The sequence below is a fragment of the Asterias amurensis genome, chromosome 1 (genome assembly GCF_032118995.1).
Source record: "Asterias amurensis chromosome 1, ASM3211899v1".
Classification (NCBI taxonomy): Eukaryota; Metazoa; Echinodermata; class Asteroidea; order Forcipulatida; family Asteriidae; genus Asterias; species Asterias amurensis.
The window spans coordinates 31878475-31897851 of NC_092648.1; the positions used below are offsets into that span (position 1 = coordinate 31878475).

General features: G+C 38.1%; 1 protein-coding gene across 2 annotated transcripts in view; it reads right to left on the reverse strand.

Moving 5' to 3' along the window:
- The window catches only part of LOC139936940 (uncharacterized), a 46216-nt gene that overhangs the window by 9260 nt on the left and 17579 nt on the right, over positions 1–19377 (reverse strand). Inside the window, exons 9-17 of one of the 2 annotated variants that reach the window (XM_071931786.1) lie at positions 18830–18949; positions 17432–17608; positions 16784–16867; positions 16259–16342; positions 15746–15829; positions 10594–10642; positions 9493–9629; positions 8592–8763; positions 5969–7989 (exon numbers count right to left, since the gene is read on the reverse strand). In XM_071931786.1, the coding sequence (XP_071787887.1) occupies positions 8617–8763; positions 9493–9629; positions 10594–10642; positions 15746–15829; positions 16259–16342; positions 16784–16867; positions 17432–17608; positions 18830–18949 (882 nt within the window). In that variant the 3' untranslated portion in view covers positions 5969–7989; positions 8592–8616. Of the gene's footprint in view, positions 1–5968; positions 7990–8591; positions 8764–9492; positions 9630–10593; positions 10643–15745; positions 15830–16258; positions 16343–16783; positions 16868–17431; positions 17609–18829; positions 18950–19377 lie in introns of those variants that run through there. The other variant, XM_071931795.1, reaches the window with a different exon arrangement.

Sequence of the window (19377 nt, forward strand, 5' to 3'; positions counted from 1 at the left end):
TACTGAAGTAAGGTTACTAACCACCACTTAGCCAACCTCAAATAAATTTTTATGTTCTAGCTTTTACAACGGCTTGTGTGGGCCGACTTGTATACATGATGGGAATGCATCACCATCATTCAAGCAGCTCGTTTCATGATCATTCGGGGTCTTGCCCAAGTTAAACACTCGGGGAGACAACCACCCCTCCCACGGCATGCACGAACCGGTGGTCCTCGCTCGGATCACGGCATGGTTGGCGATCTCGCAATAATGGATGCCGTGAAATAAATAAAGTGCCTTTATTTACGTTAATCCACCCTTGAAGATGACAGTTATAAGGCAAACCTTGTAAGCCAATACATTGCAGACAACTATTAGGTTAGGGCTGTAGTTTGAGTATCTATGCTCATCACATAGGCTAACACCCCCTTCAGATTGACGCCTTTTTTGATATCGGACGGGGGAAACGTGCACGCGCCTGACGCGCTGCGCTCGACTCTCAGCCAATGATGGCTCTTCATTAACCTCGGCGAGGGGATTGTTTGGGGCTCGTGACCACACATGCAGGGGATATAATAAATAGCAGGTGGACTCACATTTGCCAACGGAGAATGAAGCAAACGAACTGTGAGCAAAATAATAATCAAAACACCATCATAAGCAAACGCGGTGTCATGACGCGAAAACGTGTGCGGATAAAGCATGTTATTTTTGCAAAGCTTAAAAGACACTGGACACTATAAGCAATGTAAAAGACTAGTCTTCACAGTTGATGTATCTCAACATTATGCATAAAATAACAAACCTGTGAAAATTTGAGCTCAATCGGTCGTCGAAGTTGCGAGATAACAATGAAAGAAACACATCCTTGTCACGCGAAGTTGTGTAAGATGCTTGATTTCGAGACCTCAAATTCTAAGTCTGAGGTCTCGAAATCAAATTCGTGGAAAATTACTTTTTTTTCTCGAAAACTAAATTACTTCAGAGGGAACTGTTTCTCACAATGTTTTATACTATCAACAGCTCCCCATTACTCGTTACCAAGAAAAGTTTTATGCTAATTATTATTTTGAGTAATTACCAATAGTGTCCATGCTGCCTTTAATTACAATATTTTAACACTCTGCGGGAAGGTCTCTAAAATCGAGAGACTAAGAATGCAACAATGAAAGAAAAGAAGCACACCTTACTGGCATGGCCTTGCATACCGGTACCAGTTCTAAACAGCATGATAGAGAGAGGATCGGACAGCGTGATACAAATTGACGTCAACTTCAGGAATTGATATCGTGAAGAAAAAAAAAAGCGCCAACACAAAAAGGGAAGTAACAATCTACCCAGAATAATTAATAACAAACAATCTATACAAGTATTGGTCGTACCACAATACAACGTACAATTTGTTAAAATTTTCGGAATTAATTGATAAGCATAATATTAACTTTGGTTATACTCTTCGCGGTGTAAGGGTAAAACCAAAATTAATATTGATATATCCCCATGGTTGCTCCCTTTAACCTGGTGGCATACGTACGGAGCTTTTAACTGTCCAACCGTTAAGTGGCCACCCCAGCAGGCCGGCATGACTTGAAACAATCCATGTTTATTTCCACAGACAGCAATGTTTCGATATTGTCATCATGTCGTTTTGGGGGGCCGCCTCAAAGAAAAAGAAGAAGTTAGCCCGGGATACAATTTCAGATTTGCCGACGGCGATATTTTGATATTACACAGTCCTGAGTACCACCCTCTAAGCGGCCAGATGATACCGTGCTTTGGCTCTCTTGACGGGGCACCCTTACTGGGTCCGTCACCCACTGATTCCAACCACTTAAAAAGCAAAGCTCGGTCTGAGATATCAACACAAGAAGAGGCTCTGTGCTTTGAGACATAGGATGCTTAACTTCCACTTCTCGCACTTAATAGCAACCCCAAACCTTGGCAAGGAATTTCAAAGACAGTGCCGAGAGTATTCGATTCGAATTTAATCAACCACTGATGATGTTATACTACTAACGAAGTAAAACAAAACTTACTAATAAGGGGACGGGTATCAAAATACGAAAGCTAAACAGTTTGTTTTTTTCCTTCAAGTTTTCTTCAGTATACTGTCTATTGGCTTGCCCTATAGCCTTCACGTGCCTTTATGACCACCGAGTGTTTAAACGGTACATTGCGGGCACATCTTGGGGCTTTTCCAAACCTTGACCAGTGACTCGGGCTTTGGAATAAAAACGTAACAATTTACAGCCAATTTGGCTTCTTATAAATCTCAATGCGACTTTGTCAGTGGAAACATCATTGGCCTTTTCGAAACCTCGGCTAGGTTTCCGGCACCGACTCCGTCTTGGGCTTACATTTGCAATTACTTTTGGAGAAGTGTATATTTTGCATCATTTGTAACACTAAATGGAGCCCGGAGCCTGAGCCGTGGTGCCAGAACTTGGGAAAAAGCCCATTTTCTCTGTGCCCTGAAGTCACGAAAAAGATACCAAATCCCTCTTAATGTTTTTTTCTTTTACTATTATAGGCCAAATCCACTGAAAGCTGCTGAAGTGAATTGAATTTAGGTGTAGCTCATATGAGATTGACCAAAAGGGAAGTTAATCCATTTTGTTGGAATACACTAACATCATAGAAACTATCACAGTGTCAAGGGAAATTCCCCATTTTTGTTATGCCCGAGTCCGAAGTGGGATTCAAACCGGAACCCACCAAAAGGAGGGCCATGGTACACCAATTGGGTCCACCGAATAAGTTTTAGTATAGGGCAAACTTTTGTGTCCCCGCTATAGTCTTCATCAAGGTTAACATCATGTCACAGAGTCCGCTCCGTGTATATGAAACGAATAAATAAATAAATTTGCAACCCCAAATGGGACCATACATCCAACAAAATATACAATTAAAGGTGGTCGTGAAATGGCGATGTATCGCACGTGCCGTCAGGTGCAGGCTTGGGTTTTTGAACGGGCTTGCGGTCCCGTACCCCAGCATCGAAGTACTCGACACTCGCTGTAGAACTACAGCGATTTGGGTTTCCTTTTTATTGGACCTACAATATTTGTCACTCAAACCCACTGACTTTCTACGGCTTCATAACGTATAGTTGTTGACCCTTTGCCCTGGAGAACTTTGTATTATTGCTCCATGGTATAGTAGAGACTGATATGATATTGGTTCAGCGTTAACTCGCTAATAACATAAATTTCACGTAAGAACCAGTCACATGACGCTATATGCATGGTTGTCACATTTCTCTCTTTACTTAAGGAGAGTTACTTGTGCTTTTACAGCTCGGATGTTTTGGAAATGTGCAATCGTTCACTCTTTCAAAAGATATTATGCTTTGTCAAGTAATGAAGGCATGTGGATTCCTCGCACACATCATACACATCACACTGTCACATGTCAGCCACGCCCGCTAATAAGGGAAGCAAGAAGAGTAGCGTCTATAAGCACAGTGTCACGTAACAACTCGCAACATTTCAAATGTGCATTTCGTCTGAAGACGATCGAGCTAACACATTCGGCGCACATGCACACGAAATACAAGCATACCATTCCTCAACTATAAATAAATTACGATCTGACATATTTATTGACGAGACATAAAAACAACGGCTATTAGAAAATAACAATGCAATTAATCAATAAGGGTATAGAAAGGCAGCTTTTATTGGCGTCAGTTTCTTTTTCGGTTTTAAAGAATTGAGCCCGCAACTAAAGGCTACACGCAGTTTGTACTTGAGAGCGTCAATCAGTAGGCAGATAAATCCTAAACCAGAACGACCATTATTACCCTCTTGTTATAAAGCCCGTATACTTTAGCAGTGTGTGCGGCTCTTCAGTTATCATCCCCTTTCCAATGTACCAGCGATTATTACCTGAAGTCCTATTATAAACATATCAGGGTGGTCCGTCTATTTTATCCCCGGATGGCTTGCTTCGCGACACCGCCACTCGAAGATGTTATGTCTTGGGTTGGTTGGAGAGTGAAAAACGTTTACGTTTTGCGCCTCTTGTGTTATGGAGTCGTGTGTGGTGCGTTGGAACTCCCAGGTCGCTGCTGCGTGATGTATCAGTGTAATGAAATATTGCGACGACGTGTATTTAGAAGGTTATTTAGAACTATATTATTATTTAATGTAAGCATTTAAAATTAAACAGACCGTTGTTATGACTTCAACCAGAATCGCACTCTGCAAGATGTAAACTGAGACGGTCGTTTTATCTGCGAGCGAGCGATAACGCGTCCCAGGTACATTTCCTTCCTCTTAGATACATTACAAATATGTTTGTTATGCTATGAAGAAACTACATACATTTTGTTTAGTGTTCCATGGACCACGAACCTCAGCTTATTTTCCTCGTGTGATAACTCTGGTCATTTTCCAAATAAAGCATCGATGATCCTGCGAAGATAAGTATTATAAACTAAACTCATGCCGCCATCGCCAACCCATGTTAATAACATAATAATGTACAATATTTGTGTAGCATCGGTTCGCCGCAACGCAACAACGATGCAGACGACAATTTCAAAATGTTTTATTTTGGGCGCCAATAACGACCACTTTCAGGCTACATTTATTTCAATGGCGGCCATGTTAAGACTGCGAGGGTCTCTAACGAGCTGCAAACGTCCCCGTTGCCGCCGCTTCGACGGGTCGTAAATCCGTCAGCAGGTGTGCTACATTGGAATAAACTCCACTAAAAACCGCTCATATTTGTTTTTCGCAACTTGAGTCGTCTCAGCTGCCCGTTGGTGTCTTGTGTATATTTTAAACAATTTATTGATGTGGACGTGCACCAGCTATACTCCATTCAGTGACGTGACAGCAGTAGGACCGAACAGCAGCAGCAGACAGCCGGTGGAGATAGGCTACGATTGCGGCGCAGGACAAACTCTAAAACCGCAGACTAATCACTAAATTTAGTCACCAACCTATTGCTATAAAAAAACACTTTTAAACACAAGTCTCTTAGTAAAAAGCACATGATATAGATAATTGAAATACCAAATTAAAAATGTATATCTTTAGAAAAAATTCCCATTATTGACATACAGCACAAGTACATAGGAGTAAATCATGTACATGTATTCCTTTATACCAAGAATGAAGTCAAATCGTACCTTACCTTTGTTGTGGTTGTAGCGAGTCCGAACCGCTTGGAGAACAATAACGAAGATGGCGCCCGCTCCACTGCACTTTTAAACAGGCCTTAAAGCATAGCTATTCAATTAGTTGATTACACAATGGAAGTATATATCATGTTTTAATTTAACCATGTCCGAATGTTATTGGCAAATAATCAAATGCCAATCTAGACAAAACATAATCGTAAGTGTTTGAACCTGGAACCACAATGGTTGTGAAGCTGAAACTAACGAACAGTTTAATGAGCATTTTATTGTAATGAACTAATAAGCATTTTAGGCCTGTATGGGTTACTCTAAAAATAACACCACTAAAACATACAGCTGCACGAATAGTAATACTACACCATACATTATAGAAACTTAGTTTTTATAATAGCAAGTGACGAAAATGAGTTAACACTAGGACAGAACACTATCTATTTTAGGCCTATTTAAAAATGGATTCGTTCCCTTGACCCATCTCTGGGCAAAAAGTTCAATTATGGGAAAGTCCTTCTTTTACACGAGTTCCAATCTTTGAGTGGTGGACGTAACTGGTTTTGATGTTAAAAGAAAACCAACCTCAACTCCATACATTCCGTTACACAACGAATTCGAAGTGATTAGTAATTGTATGTACAATGCTTTGTTTGATTTTCATTATAAAATTAAACAATTAAAAAAAAACGTGCCGAAGACGACTTCTTAAAACAAAATAAGATGATAGAAAACTAGCTCCTAGTTCTCGCTCATTGCTGAAACACATAACAAAAAACCTCATTCATTATAACAGAACTAACTTCGATTCTACCCCCCACCCCGCCACCCCCCCCCCAAAAAAAAATAAAATAAAAATTAAAGAGTAAAGAAAATTTGTTAAATGTTCAAAAATAAAGTTATGAAACAAAATGCCATTATTCACAAACTATGTTTATGTTGATCAGTACTACATGTATAAGAAATTCTACAAAGGCTAAACAACAATTACGCAAACCATTTGGCAGCTAATTGAGGAAGTCGTAACACGATCAATAATTATCACTTATAGAAAAGTATTTTCCGAGGTCTATTGACCAAGTTTCAATTTCTCTATCAGGAAAAGCTTTCCTCTCCTTTCGGTGTAAAATGACAATGGATGCCGAGTATAATAGATAAAAACAGGTGTCATATAAGCATCCTGTATACTACACTCATATCCTGCGAGTTTGTTTTCATCTTTCCATGGCACATGATGTAAATTGAGTTGCTTTCCACTCCTCATCAAATTAATGACATTGTAATGAAGACATGAAAGGGAGTTGCAGGGAAAATATATCTAGATGGTCCAGTGGGGGTGTCTATATCATCACTAAGCCTTGATCACATCCACATTAGAAAACAACACTGGTAGAAACTGTAACCCAAAATACAAACTGACTAACACGAGGTGGGATAATATTATTTACAGCAAAAGGAATTACATTATAATGAACACTGCACCGAGGCAGGAAAACACATGTAACAGCCTTTTATACAGCCATTCTCCTTGAAGTCCCTGACAAATTTTGTTTAATGATTTTGAGGTTGAACAAAGAATTGACTAGAGTGGGATTCGAACCAACGACCTCCGGATTAACGTGCCGGCGCTCTACCAACTGAGCTATCTAGCCCTATATTGGCGGTGTCCCTATTTTGTCAATATCTTTGTTCGGGGGTGCCAGTCAGAAGCCATACAACCGTTAACTGCCGTGTAGCCAATTTTGTTTAAGGTATAAATTTACTGACTTACCTACTCTTAACTAATCACTCAATCAATTGATCGATCAGTCAATCGACTGATAAACCAAATGATCAACCAATCAATAAATAAATACAATATCAGAAATAGTAAGTCCCATGACATTGAGGTTACAACCATACAAAGTCTGCTGTACTTCTTATCTTGTGTTGATTTGATGTCGACACATTTCCTACATTTTTGTTTTGTTTTATAACAATGTACCTTCCCCAATACAAGCTGGGCCCTCACATGCCAAAATAAACAATCTGTAAACAATTAACTCTAGAGAAATTTGTTAATTAGAACTTATTAAAAAAACAGTTTCAGATTTTTATTTTTTTTCTATCAGAAGAATTAATTCTCCTATAACATTGTTTTACAAAACTTAGTTGACATGACAATGTTGCCAATATTACAAGAACTTCAAGAAGATATTCCAATCCTTTGCGTAAAACTTTGAACCCGATTCTCCTAGCCACTGTCACTTATAAGCAAGGCTGTCAAGCACCACCCTATCACTAGAACATTCATGAAACCATTCTTAATTACTCCTCGCCTTGCTTTTGAGAGTGGATTCTCTACCATGATGACATGACAGTATCTGAACATTCCATACGTGAATCAGTGATGGTTGACATTCCGTATGTAAAAGTGACTGCAGCAAAGCAAATCGGCTGAACTTTACCTGGCCGGAAATGCTTTAAGAACATTAAAATCAACTAAAAGAGAAGCAATTAATGCAAAATGCTTAATATTGTAATAATATGCAGTTTGATCACAAAAACATACTTTGTTTACACACAAATAGTGTATATGTACAGAACCAATCAGTCTGTGGAGTGAGCCATTAACTATGTATTAGGCTAACTATAACACTGACAATGATTAAACATAAGTTCCACAATGCTTTTCATCCAATCTTCAATGATTACTCATGATAAAATGACAACCTCATGGGCTGTTCCACAAGCTGCAGCCATGGTCGTACACATCGATAGTTCAACGGGACACAGACAGAAAAACAGCTTATCCTAGGGTGTCAAGCTTGCTGCAACACCACCACTCTGATCACATCTCTGGACACGCCCCTCTCATAAACCTCAAGCTGTATTGATGAAAAATATACGCAGAATCAAGTTTAAGCCCTGATATTAATTAATAATGAGTATTGCTGCCAAACAAAATGTAGAACTTTGCTTGTTCTGAACTGTATACAATCCTAAAGTGTGCAACACTTTGATACTTCTCTGTTGCCAAATCTCAACAGCCATTTTGAGATATGATGGGCAATACAATGACACTCATAGTTTTGCGTCCATCTGTCTGTAGACAGCCAAATCAAACAGTGCACTCCTATAGCATCCACCCTACCTCAAAAAGGTACCTCTTATCAACATGGTTAAACAAAAATTAGCACAATCTTGATTTTGAGAATCTTGCAAGCATTTACTACATCCATGCAATCCAAATCATGTCACACGAAAAGATTGAAAGATTTATCTATTCTTCGGAACTGCTAAATATCCCTTCTAATGCAAGCACACAGGAACCTTTTATAACATTTTAACAATCGCCTAAGATTAGACCGATCCTAATCCTCGTAGGAAACAAACCACATAGGCAACAGCTTTGGGGCACAACTGCACTCTTTAACAAAACTACTCCACACCACACAGACTTCGTCAAGGAGGGCAAATAAACCAGTACCTTTTTGTCAGTTCAAGTCAACACTTCAAAAATACTTTGTTCGATTGAGCGCCTTCTCAGCAAAGTTGTCATCAGTGATTTTGGCCCAGTCCTGAGCTGTCTGACCGACGACGAAGCCCACGGCACGCTTCCTATCTTGGTCTTTCTTCTCCTCAATGTCAGCCCAACGAACCTAGAAAATACAACAAGGTTTGGACTTGAATATGATTTTCTTAAAAAGTGCTTTAATAAGTTTTAGATTCTACATAAAACTGACTTTCTACATAAAACCGGGCTGAGAGTCACTGCCAACCAGGAGGTCCGAAACTACCAACTTCGGAGGCGTGTTGAAACATAGAGCAAGGACACCTTGCTCTTTGGTTGAAATGATTGCATTACCACCTTTTAACGGACAATGAATTATAGATTATAAAGAGCTGTTTGGAGCAGTGTCCTTTAGTATATCAACAAGCACAACTTCTTTACATCTGAATAAAATAACATGTATTTTTTTCATCAGGCATTCATAAAAGTCTGTTTAAGAAGCATCATGAAGAATTTGAAGAACTCAAATATTTATATGAATGTACCAAAACATAAAATGAAAATTTGTAAACTCAAGTTTCTAACAAAGATTCCATCGAAGACTTCCTGATTTGCATGCCAGCGCTCTATCAACCTAGCTATCTTGCCCTATGTTGGGGATCTGTCTGTTGTGGCAATATCTTTGCTCCGGGGTTCCAGTCAGAAACCATTAATCCTGTAACTGCCAGTGCCAGGGATCACACCTAAGTTATGATACAACCTTATAAGCGACCGCAGAGAGAACTTCTTTTGGGAATTTTTATTTACAAGCAGAAAGCTAGTACAGCAAATTTGAAAAAATAAAAAGAGGTGGAAGATGAAATTATTGTTTACAAACCCTTTTGGCATTTGGATCTCTATTTGACTGGTCTTGTGAATAGTCGGCCATGCCAAGATAATCTTCCATGCTCTGGACCTGTGATTCATCCGTAGACTGCCGACGCTTACCGTATGAACGCACTCCATCCAGCTTATCTGTGGGGACAAATGGAGAGAGTGACAATCCAGTATTTGATGACAAAATTATACAAAACTAATTTTTACTTAAGGAAGTCTTTTACTTCACCAGCTTGTTCTATTTCTAACAATAGTTCTTTGATTTAGTATCTACAAAATATTGTAGTAATATATGTAAATAACCTTGAGTTTCGTGACCCACGAAATTGGCAACAGTTTTAAATGCAATCCCCTCAGATAAACCTTCACACGTCAAAGCAATGTGCGTCAAACATGTTCAAATATCCGTGAGACTTGCACGGTCTATATCTATGACATTGTATTGCATCACTGTGAATAATAATCCTGAAATTTGTTATTTAGTTTTTAGACTATGAAAGAACAATAAACATAAAACTTAAGGCATCCAAAGTAGGTAAGTCTACTGATTAAATGTTCACATAGTTGCTCAAAGTGTTTGGCTTGAACTACTTACAATATGTCGTACAATCACTTGGTGCGCATTGAATTAACTCCGAGGTTTAACTTGTAGATACAACGAAAAAGTTGCCTTGCTTATATCCTAGTTGAAGTTCACTTTGTGATTCGATACACGTGGAGTCACAATGTTTTGATTGTTTTAAATTTTCTTGGCATGAATACAGCGTCACTTCATGACAGTCATCCGGCCACCTTGGTGACAGTGGGGCCACTTGGTGACAGTGGGGCCACTTGGTGACAATTCAGCTACCTGACAACAGTTAGAGCAACCCGACTGTAGTTGGGCAACATTACTACAGTTGGCCATCTGACTAAAGTTGGGCCACCTGACTATAGTTGGGGCAACTGGTTACAGTTGAGCCATTTGACTGCAGTTGGGCCACCTGACTGTAGTTGAGCCACCTGACTGTTGGGCAACCTGAATGTAGTTGGGCTATTTTACTACAGTTAGACCACTTTACTACAGTCAGGCTACATCTGACGGCATACACCATGTACTCACCTAGTCTCTCTCCCGTAGCCGTTTCCCATTTACTCTTCACCAAAACTCCCTGTAAATGAACAAGATCAAACTGAAAATCAACATCAACCAACAACCACATACAGACCTTCATCACGAATCCGCCATCTTGTAATTCTCACATTGGAATTGGACCAATATTAAAGTGAGGCCAGGAGGTAAAATAGTCAGCCCCCTTTTCAGTATGATAATCAGTGCTCATATAAGCATACAGGGTCCATGACTAAGATGGCCGGAGCGTGACAAAGGTCTCCTTTTCACAAACGACTCTTAACACTCATTCAAAAGCTATACAATAATCCTTTTACTGAACAAGATTCAAATAAACCATTTTGATTTAAAACAGTTTGCTTTTAGAAATATAAACTACTGCACAGTTTACCCAGCTTCTTAAAATAAATATGATTTTTAGCAAACTTCTTGTGATCTTATAAATTCAGGTATCTTTATGTTTTCTTTCTTGTAAAGCCTTGGATGTTGAACTGGCTAATGTGTAGTAACTCTTTGGTGCCCAAATGCAACATATGACTGATGGATGTGGTATGAGTAAGGCAAATTTCACTGCTCGACACATTCCATTATTTTGTATATAAAGGTCACAAAATGCAGCTGACCAAACTTTTTTTTTAAATGGCCATTTAAAAAAAACGTTCAAACAAATTGAATTAAAACATTGGTAAATAATTTGATACAAATCTTATAAGAAAGGAGGATAACCTTAGAGAAATGGCAAATTAGCTTTCTCTGTTTAAGTCAAACAGCACATCAGTTACATTACTACATGGTTTGTCGACCTAATACATACACAATATTCACTACAATCCACAAATTTAAACACCCCTACCCAGGTAAATATTTGTTCCTTCGTGACAAATGTCATATCCCCTTAATTTGAAATGAGTCACCCTTGCCAGTTTCACCCAACAAAGGTAGGAAAACCATTAAAACCACACCTCCCGTGTACATTTTCCTGACAACCATCGCAACAGTGGTTGCGATCTAAGAACCAATCAAAAGACTGTTGTATGCCCCCCAAATAGTTGATACAGTTTGAGGAATGATCTATAAGTATGACTGATGAACAAGGATTATAGTGATGTAAAGCGCCTTGATCTAACTTCTAGGGTGCGTAATATAAGAACCAATTATTTCATATTTTCCCTAAGCAATTAACTGCTTTTCATTAACATTCAAGGAGCTTGTTTCATTAAGAAGTTGTCAGCAGTAGATTCAAAAATTATAGTTTAGTTTACCCATAATTGAACATGTGTCTTAGGCATTCCTTATAGATTTTAGCGGTCCATAAGTACTTCATCAATCTTTTAGTTCCTACAACAACAAAACCTTTTCTTCAGAATACCGAAATTCAGTTAAGAGACATGAAGGAAACTTGACTCCTTCATAAACTACTTCCAGGTCAAAATGTGGTACACTCATGCAAATATTACTGAAGCTATATGAAATTAATAAACAAGAATTCCCAAAACCGTTGTTAATAGTAGTAAAAAAGAAATTAGACACACATAGTCATACTGTACCTGACACAATAAAGACATTTGGGGTTTTACTCCTCTCCGGTCATATTTGATGCCGATTGTTTAGGATTCTCCTTTCCAGATTCTTCAATCATTCAACCAATGGGCTATCGGTATTGTTTAACAGCGCGTACAGCGACACGTATCTTTATATATTCCCTAGCACTGATGCAGTGTCCTCATGTTTTGCACATACCATATAAACAGCCAAATACAAATGGAACAAATTCGATTGATATGATACTAACTGCTTACTCTACGAACTCACCCATTTTTTTTTCTGATCCTAAATACCTCTCTTTTAAATAAAAAATAAAAAAACTAGTCCTAGATCTACTTGATCCCTTTGCAACACTTGGAAATACTGGCAATGGCTGATAATTCAACCAAAAACACACAATTATAAACATTACACTTCTGTGCAAATGTATCTCATACCGCTACTTGTAATCTAAGAATAACTAGTTTGTGATTTTGTTAGTTGGAGACTGCATTGCATTGTTTGGGTCAACCATTGGCTAATGCTATTGCTAGCAGTATTCACTATAGCTAGCTGCTAGTTCAAATTAAAAGCCTATGTTAATTGTCAAAGACCGGTCTTCTCACTTAGTGCAGCTCAACATATGCACAAAATAAAAACACCTGTGAAAATTTGATTTCAATTGGTCGTCAAAGTTGCGAGAAAATAATGAAAGAAAAAACACCCTTGACACAAGAAGTTGTGTGCTTTTAGGTGCTTAATTTCTGGACCTCAAAATCTATTTCTGATGTCTCAAAAACAAATTTTTTCATGGCAAATTACTTCTTAATAGATGTTAAATTTGCATCGGGGATAAATTACTTCTTTCTTGAAAACTACGTTACTTCAGAGGGAGCCGTTTCTCACAATGTTTCATACTATCAACAGCTTTCCATTGCTTGTTACCCCCACCAAGTAAGTTTTTATACTAACAGTTATTTTGAGTAATTACTTATAAAGCTTGAAATCCCACCTACAACACATTTCTAGGAAACTAAAATTGTATAAGCCTCAAAACCCTAAAAGAATAATAAAAAAAAATAAAAATAAAAAAAAACAGTTTAAAGAAAGTGTTTAAAACATTTTTTCATACCCAAGTAATAAACATATATTTCTTGACAAAATATTGTAATTTTGTGTAGTAAGGGAAAGTTTTAAAAACTGTAAATTGGTAATCCTTGAAAAAAAAAAAAAAAAAAAGATTAGGTATTTATAAAAAAAAGTGTATCACTAACAAGTTATTTGTGATAAAATGTTAATATCTTAAGATGAATAATGATAGAGGCTCAGTTAGGTAATGGAAACAACTTATGCTTTTTCAGGAATACACCCGAGAGAATAACGCTTGGTTCATACTTTCTGGGAATGTGAATGCGATACGAATAATGACGTTACAATTTGCAGTAGTTGATCCGTGCTAAACTTTGCGAATATTTGCAGCGAAAACAGAGACATGACGTCAAATTTCCGTCCAATTCTGTTCGCATTCGCATTCCCAGAAAGTATGAACGTGGGCTTAAGGCGTGAACATGGACAGGATCCATGTAGTAAAGTGGAGACGTGAAGAAGCAGACCCTTCAATAAAATGCCATGGTTCACACGGCAACTTTAACAGGCATATTGAAGGCAAAAAACTGCACGCAAATGGAACACTTCTACTGCTCAAAAGACAGTTATCTAGCTGTACCTCACAATCTCCCAACAAATATTGAGAGAACTGAAATGCGAACGAATTTTTGTCTTACCAGAGATTGCCTGGACCTGGTTGGGGGTAAACTCCTTCATGTGACATGGCCTTAGTGCCCTATACACTTGCTCAGAGGCCCACAAGGCTACTAGCGAGCTTTGCAGTTGACTAGCTTGCACAAAACTTTCACTAGCCATTGTGAATTTTGTGCAATTACTTTTTTTTTTTTTTAACAAACAAACAAACAAACAAACAAAACAAACCAACAAACCAACAAACCAACAAACCAACAAACCAACAAACCAACAAACCAACAAACCAACAACCAACAAACCAACAAACCAACAAACCAACAAACCAACAAACCAACAAACCAACAAACCAACAAACCAACAAACCAACAAACCAACAAACCAACAAACCAACAAACCAACAAACCAACAAACCAACAAACCAACAAACCAACAAACCAACAAACCAACAAACCAACAAACCAACAAACCAACAAACCAACAAACACACAAACACACAAACAAACAAACAAACAAACAAACAAACAAACAAACAAACAAAACAAACAAACAAACAAACAAACAAACAAACAAACAAACAAACAAACAAACAAACAAACAAACAAACAAACAAACAAACAAACAAACAAACAAACAAACAAACAAACAAACAAACAAACAAACAAACAAACAAACAAACAAACAAACAAACAAACAAACAAACAAACAAACAAACAAACAAACAAACAAACAAACAAACAAACAAACAAACAAACAAACAAACAAACAAACAAACAAACAAACAAACAAACAAACAAACAAACAAACAAACAAACAAACAAACAAACAAACAAACAAACAAACAAACAAACAAACAAACAAACAAACAAACAAACAAACAAACAAACAAACAAACTAACAAACAAACACAGATTACCTTTTTCATTAGTCTGTAAGATTACCTAAGATGCAAGCGTGAATGACTAACTCGCTACAGTTTTGACTAGTGTTTGCACACAAGGGTCCTATTTCATAGAGCTGCTTGAGCAGGAAATATTGCTTGACAGTTGTCTGCTAAGCAGATATAAGCAGGAAACTAGTTACAAATTGTACATGTGACCTGGTAGGTTGGCTGGTAACTTTATTCTGGTAAGCATACATTTGTTGAAAGCAGTCTTTTGAAAGCAGTTCTTGCACTTCACCTTTTTGGACACTCAGGCCAAGAAGTAACATGCACAAAAATGCCCATATAGTGGCCACAAGATTGGACCTACTTTCACCAAAATTTGAACAACTTACATCTTTACAACATTCTCCGATGCTTCCCATTTTGACACAGTATTTATCCACAAATTGTGATTTTGAACTATTATTTCCCCCCATAAATTTATACTGGTAAATCTGTGTCAAAATGGCAACAATATTAACCACGTCTGGATTAAGCTTAGTCTGGATGATACAAAAATAAATTTTAAAAAGCTCTTTGGAATCAGTCTGTGGTTGCTTCAAACGTACCTCCCACCAAAACGAAAAACAACATTTCTAGCTGAAGTAAAACAATATGGGCCGATAATAAAATAGAAGAAACCACAATAACTAGGCCTGCTGGTATCGAGTATGAATCTCAAGTTAAGCCTATTTACAAAATGTATGACATAGATAAGGAAAAAATGACTGCGTATATTTTTGAAAATACTACCACACATATAATTGAGTATGTTTCTATATACATAGAAGAATATCACTTACCTCAAATATAATGTAAACGGGAGAAAACAAATGTAGAAAAATACACAGATTTGCTGGGAACTCTAACGAGCGATAAAATAAAAATTGCACAAAATGAAGAATAGCATTTAGAACCTGAATTTAAGACACATACCGATTCCTCTTCCTCCTCCTCCTCGTCATCACTTTTATCGTCTGCTTTCTCCGACTCATCCTCATCAAAGTCTTCCATCTCCACCTACAAGGATCAAGGTACAGTAGAAGATTTTAAAGGCATTTGACACTATTGGTAATGACACCAAATAATTGTTAGCAAAACAACTTGGTAATGAGAAATGGATAGCTGTTGATAATAAAAAAACATTGTGAGAAACGTGAGAAGTCTCTTGCATCTTCGGTGACCAATTGAGTCCAAATTTTCACAGATTTGGAACTTAATGCATAAGTTGGGATACACCCTGTACACCAAGTGAAACTACTGGTCTTTGACAAATTACCAAAGGTGTCCAGTGTCTTTAATGACTCTTTTCATGACTCTGATAACTGACAGCATTGAACACTATTAGCGCTAAACTTCTGTGTTAGCTGAAATCAGGCGGCAAAACTACTAAGCCAATACGTTGCGTCTTTTGCTCGAATTCAAGACTACCTGTTGTAGAAATCTTACCTCTTCAATGCAATCATCTTGAAGGAGTGAGCGAACATCCAGCCTGGTGTAGTCATAAGGTAGAGGCTCATAAAAGCGCACAATCTGAAAAATTTGCAAATAATTGATTATGTCAGTCATCTTCAGGTGAATCGATTCACCCGACATCATCACCAACGATCAATCAGGGTTGCATCAGACTGTGAACTGGATTCCCCCATCTGTTATCTATGCAATGTGCACTTTGGCCGATGAGCGAGTGGCGAGACCTACTTCATTTTTACATGCAATTTGGCAGACCATGAGCAGATTGTAACCACGTGTGACATCCATTTTAGAGGGTCTACACTTTTAGTCTAAACTACATAGTTAATTGACCCTTGAAAAAAAAAAAGCTGTAAGATAACTTCTTTAAGGTAAAGGCTTTTTCAGAATATTTAAAAAGAATACTACAGAGCAATTTTTTAAAATGTAACCTTTGGTAAACTTTTAGTGCTAAGAGCAAACTTAAAAACTCCCTCACGTGGCTTTGGCTTTTAAACTCACCTTTTGGATATCAGGCAGGCCCCGATTGTGAGAGTCCCTCTTGTGGCAGGTTGCAGCGTCAGTTAGCATTTCTACCACATACACCTTTAACATCAAAGAACAAAAGCAGGATTGGTTCAAAATGAGACACATTTCTCTTGCAGCCAGGAAAAAGACAAATTATTCTTGTTACAAAAGTAATAAAACCTACAACAGCTAATTACCACATCAAGTCTACTTGTATACTTATTGACCCAATTCAGCTGACGTCATCATCAGATTAATCTTTGATGCGCAATTTGGTGGGCAATGTCACTGTTCAGTGAAGCATGCATTTTAGGCGACGCAGCATTTATGCCACAGTCGCCGCGTGTGACGAGTGTGCAAGGGGTCAATATTCCATTACAGGCATGCAATTACACAGAGGAAAATTTTTACCACAATCTAGGCCTTAGTGCCCCTTTAAAATTTACCATAGACATTAGGATTTACCATGAACGGAAGTGAACTTTGAAAATGGCCTTGCCCTTTCAAAAGAACACAGTAATTTTCAATCTGTAGAAACTTAGGTTTTCGATTTATAAAACAAGCATTCTAGATTTATAAATTGGATTGAAACTCAGCAAAACCACGCCTCTGAAAACTACAATCATTGATAGTCTGACAAACCTCAAAGCCTTTGAGTTTGCTGTAGTTCCTGAAGGGTACAACATATTGCATCTTGTCATTGTTGGCATCCACGATGATGAAGTCAAAGAAACCATCGTCTACCGTCTTTTTGAAGGACTTCAGCAAGCTAGTTCGATACGCAATCTCCATCACCGCTTCGTACTCATACTCCAGAGCCTGAAGAGGAATCATACAATAACGTTGGTCATGTCAGACGTGAACGGGACATTTTGGGACTCTTGGTGGCAGCAGACTTACCAGGCAGCTTTCCATTCTTTCATAGTTCTGAGCGTGTGCACATGACCAAGAGCAATAGATTTACCCAGAAAGTCTACTGCGTGGGTTCGAATCCCCAGCCGTGACACTGTGTCCTTGAGCAAGACACTTAACCATTGCTTCGTCCTTCGGATGGGACGTAAAGCCGTTGGTCCCATGTGTTGTGTAATACATGTAAAAGAACCCTGTGCACTTATCGAAATGAGAAGGGGTTTACCCCGGTGTTCCTGGCTGTGGCTACTGTATGCTTCGTAGCACTTTTAAACCCTTATAAGGTGCTAAATAATTGGGTCTCAAGTTCATCATGACAATGACTTACTCATGACTTACTATACTCAGCGCCTGGAGTACCTTATTTGGTAGATATGTGCGCTATATAAGACTTATTATTATAAGGTGGGATTCAAACACATGCTTATCTATAGTAGATGTCTTTCCACTAGACCATCGGCCTTGCCCAAGAGCGAGTAAAAGAACCCAGTGCACTTATCGAAAAGAGAAGGGGTTCGCCCCGGTGTTCCTGGTTGTGGCTGCTTAATGCGCCGTAGCACCTTGTAAACCCTTATAAGGTGCTAAATAATTGGGTCTCAGAATTCATCACTGCAATAACCTATCTTTCTGAACCTTTGTATATACTCAGCGCCTTGAGTACCTTGTTTGGTAGATACGTGCGCTATATAAGACTTCGATATATATTACTGCCACAGAGAGATTCCCAAAGGTCCCCCATTCGGAGAGTTGCTTTTTACCTAACAACTTGATGCCAACGTTCTCAGAAAGCCAGCGAGAACTCAAACAAGAAATTAACACAAACTCAATTCTTAAGTCAGGCAAGAACTCAAGCTTATTTATATAGTAAAGAGTAAATACCATTTCACATTTTACTTGTATCACTTGTAGCCTATGTGCACTGGAGTCAAGGTGCAAACAACACTAGTCAATACCAATTCCGGAATGAAATGACATGGCCAGTTTGTTTACCCTTGGTACTATATACGTGTCAAATAGTTTTACCAATCAAGTACAACGCTTCAAATCTGTGACTGGTTCATTTTAAAAAAGGTTTCAAATTTAAAATATATTTTTTTTAACAAGTAATTTTCCCGTGGATCTTCGACTCACCTTTAAGAGCAACCTCTTTCCAGTCTCTTCGTCAGTCTGCATCCTCTCCACTTCAGTCATGAAGTAGTCATCCAGGCACAGCATACGGGGCATCTGACCACCCATCTTTGTCTCCAGGTCCTGGACAAATAAAAAATGCGAGTGTTTGACAAGACAAGCAACTAAAATTAACATGGTGTAAATTAGGAAGATTCTTGTAATAATTTAAGTTTGAGGGCCAAGAGTACCTTTCACTTTTAAACTCTGATGAATATTATTTGTGTTTTACCCAAACACTGTTGTGTGTTAAGCACTGTTAAGAGTCAGTTCAGGTAAATAGTTGACATACTTGCTCACGGTCAAAAAATGAATTTTTTTTATACTTTGTAGGTGGAAGGGCCTTGGGGTGCAAGTAAACAAAATTGCATTTTCAATTCTATATATAGCCCGTTGCCATGGTTACGGCTCATTTTGTTTTTTGGCCATTTTAGGCCGATTTTGGGGTCTGAAAAACTGGTTTTTAGCTCATATTTACAACTCCACCCAACCAAAATGCAACATTATTTCAA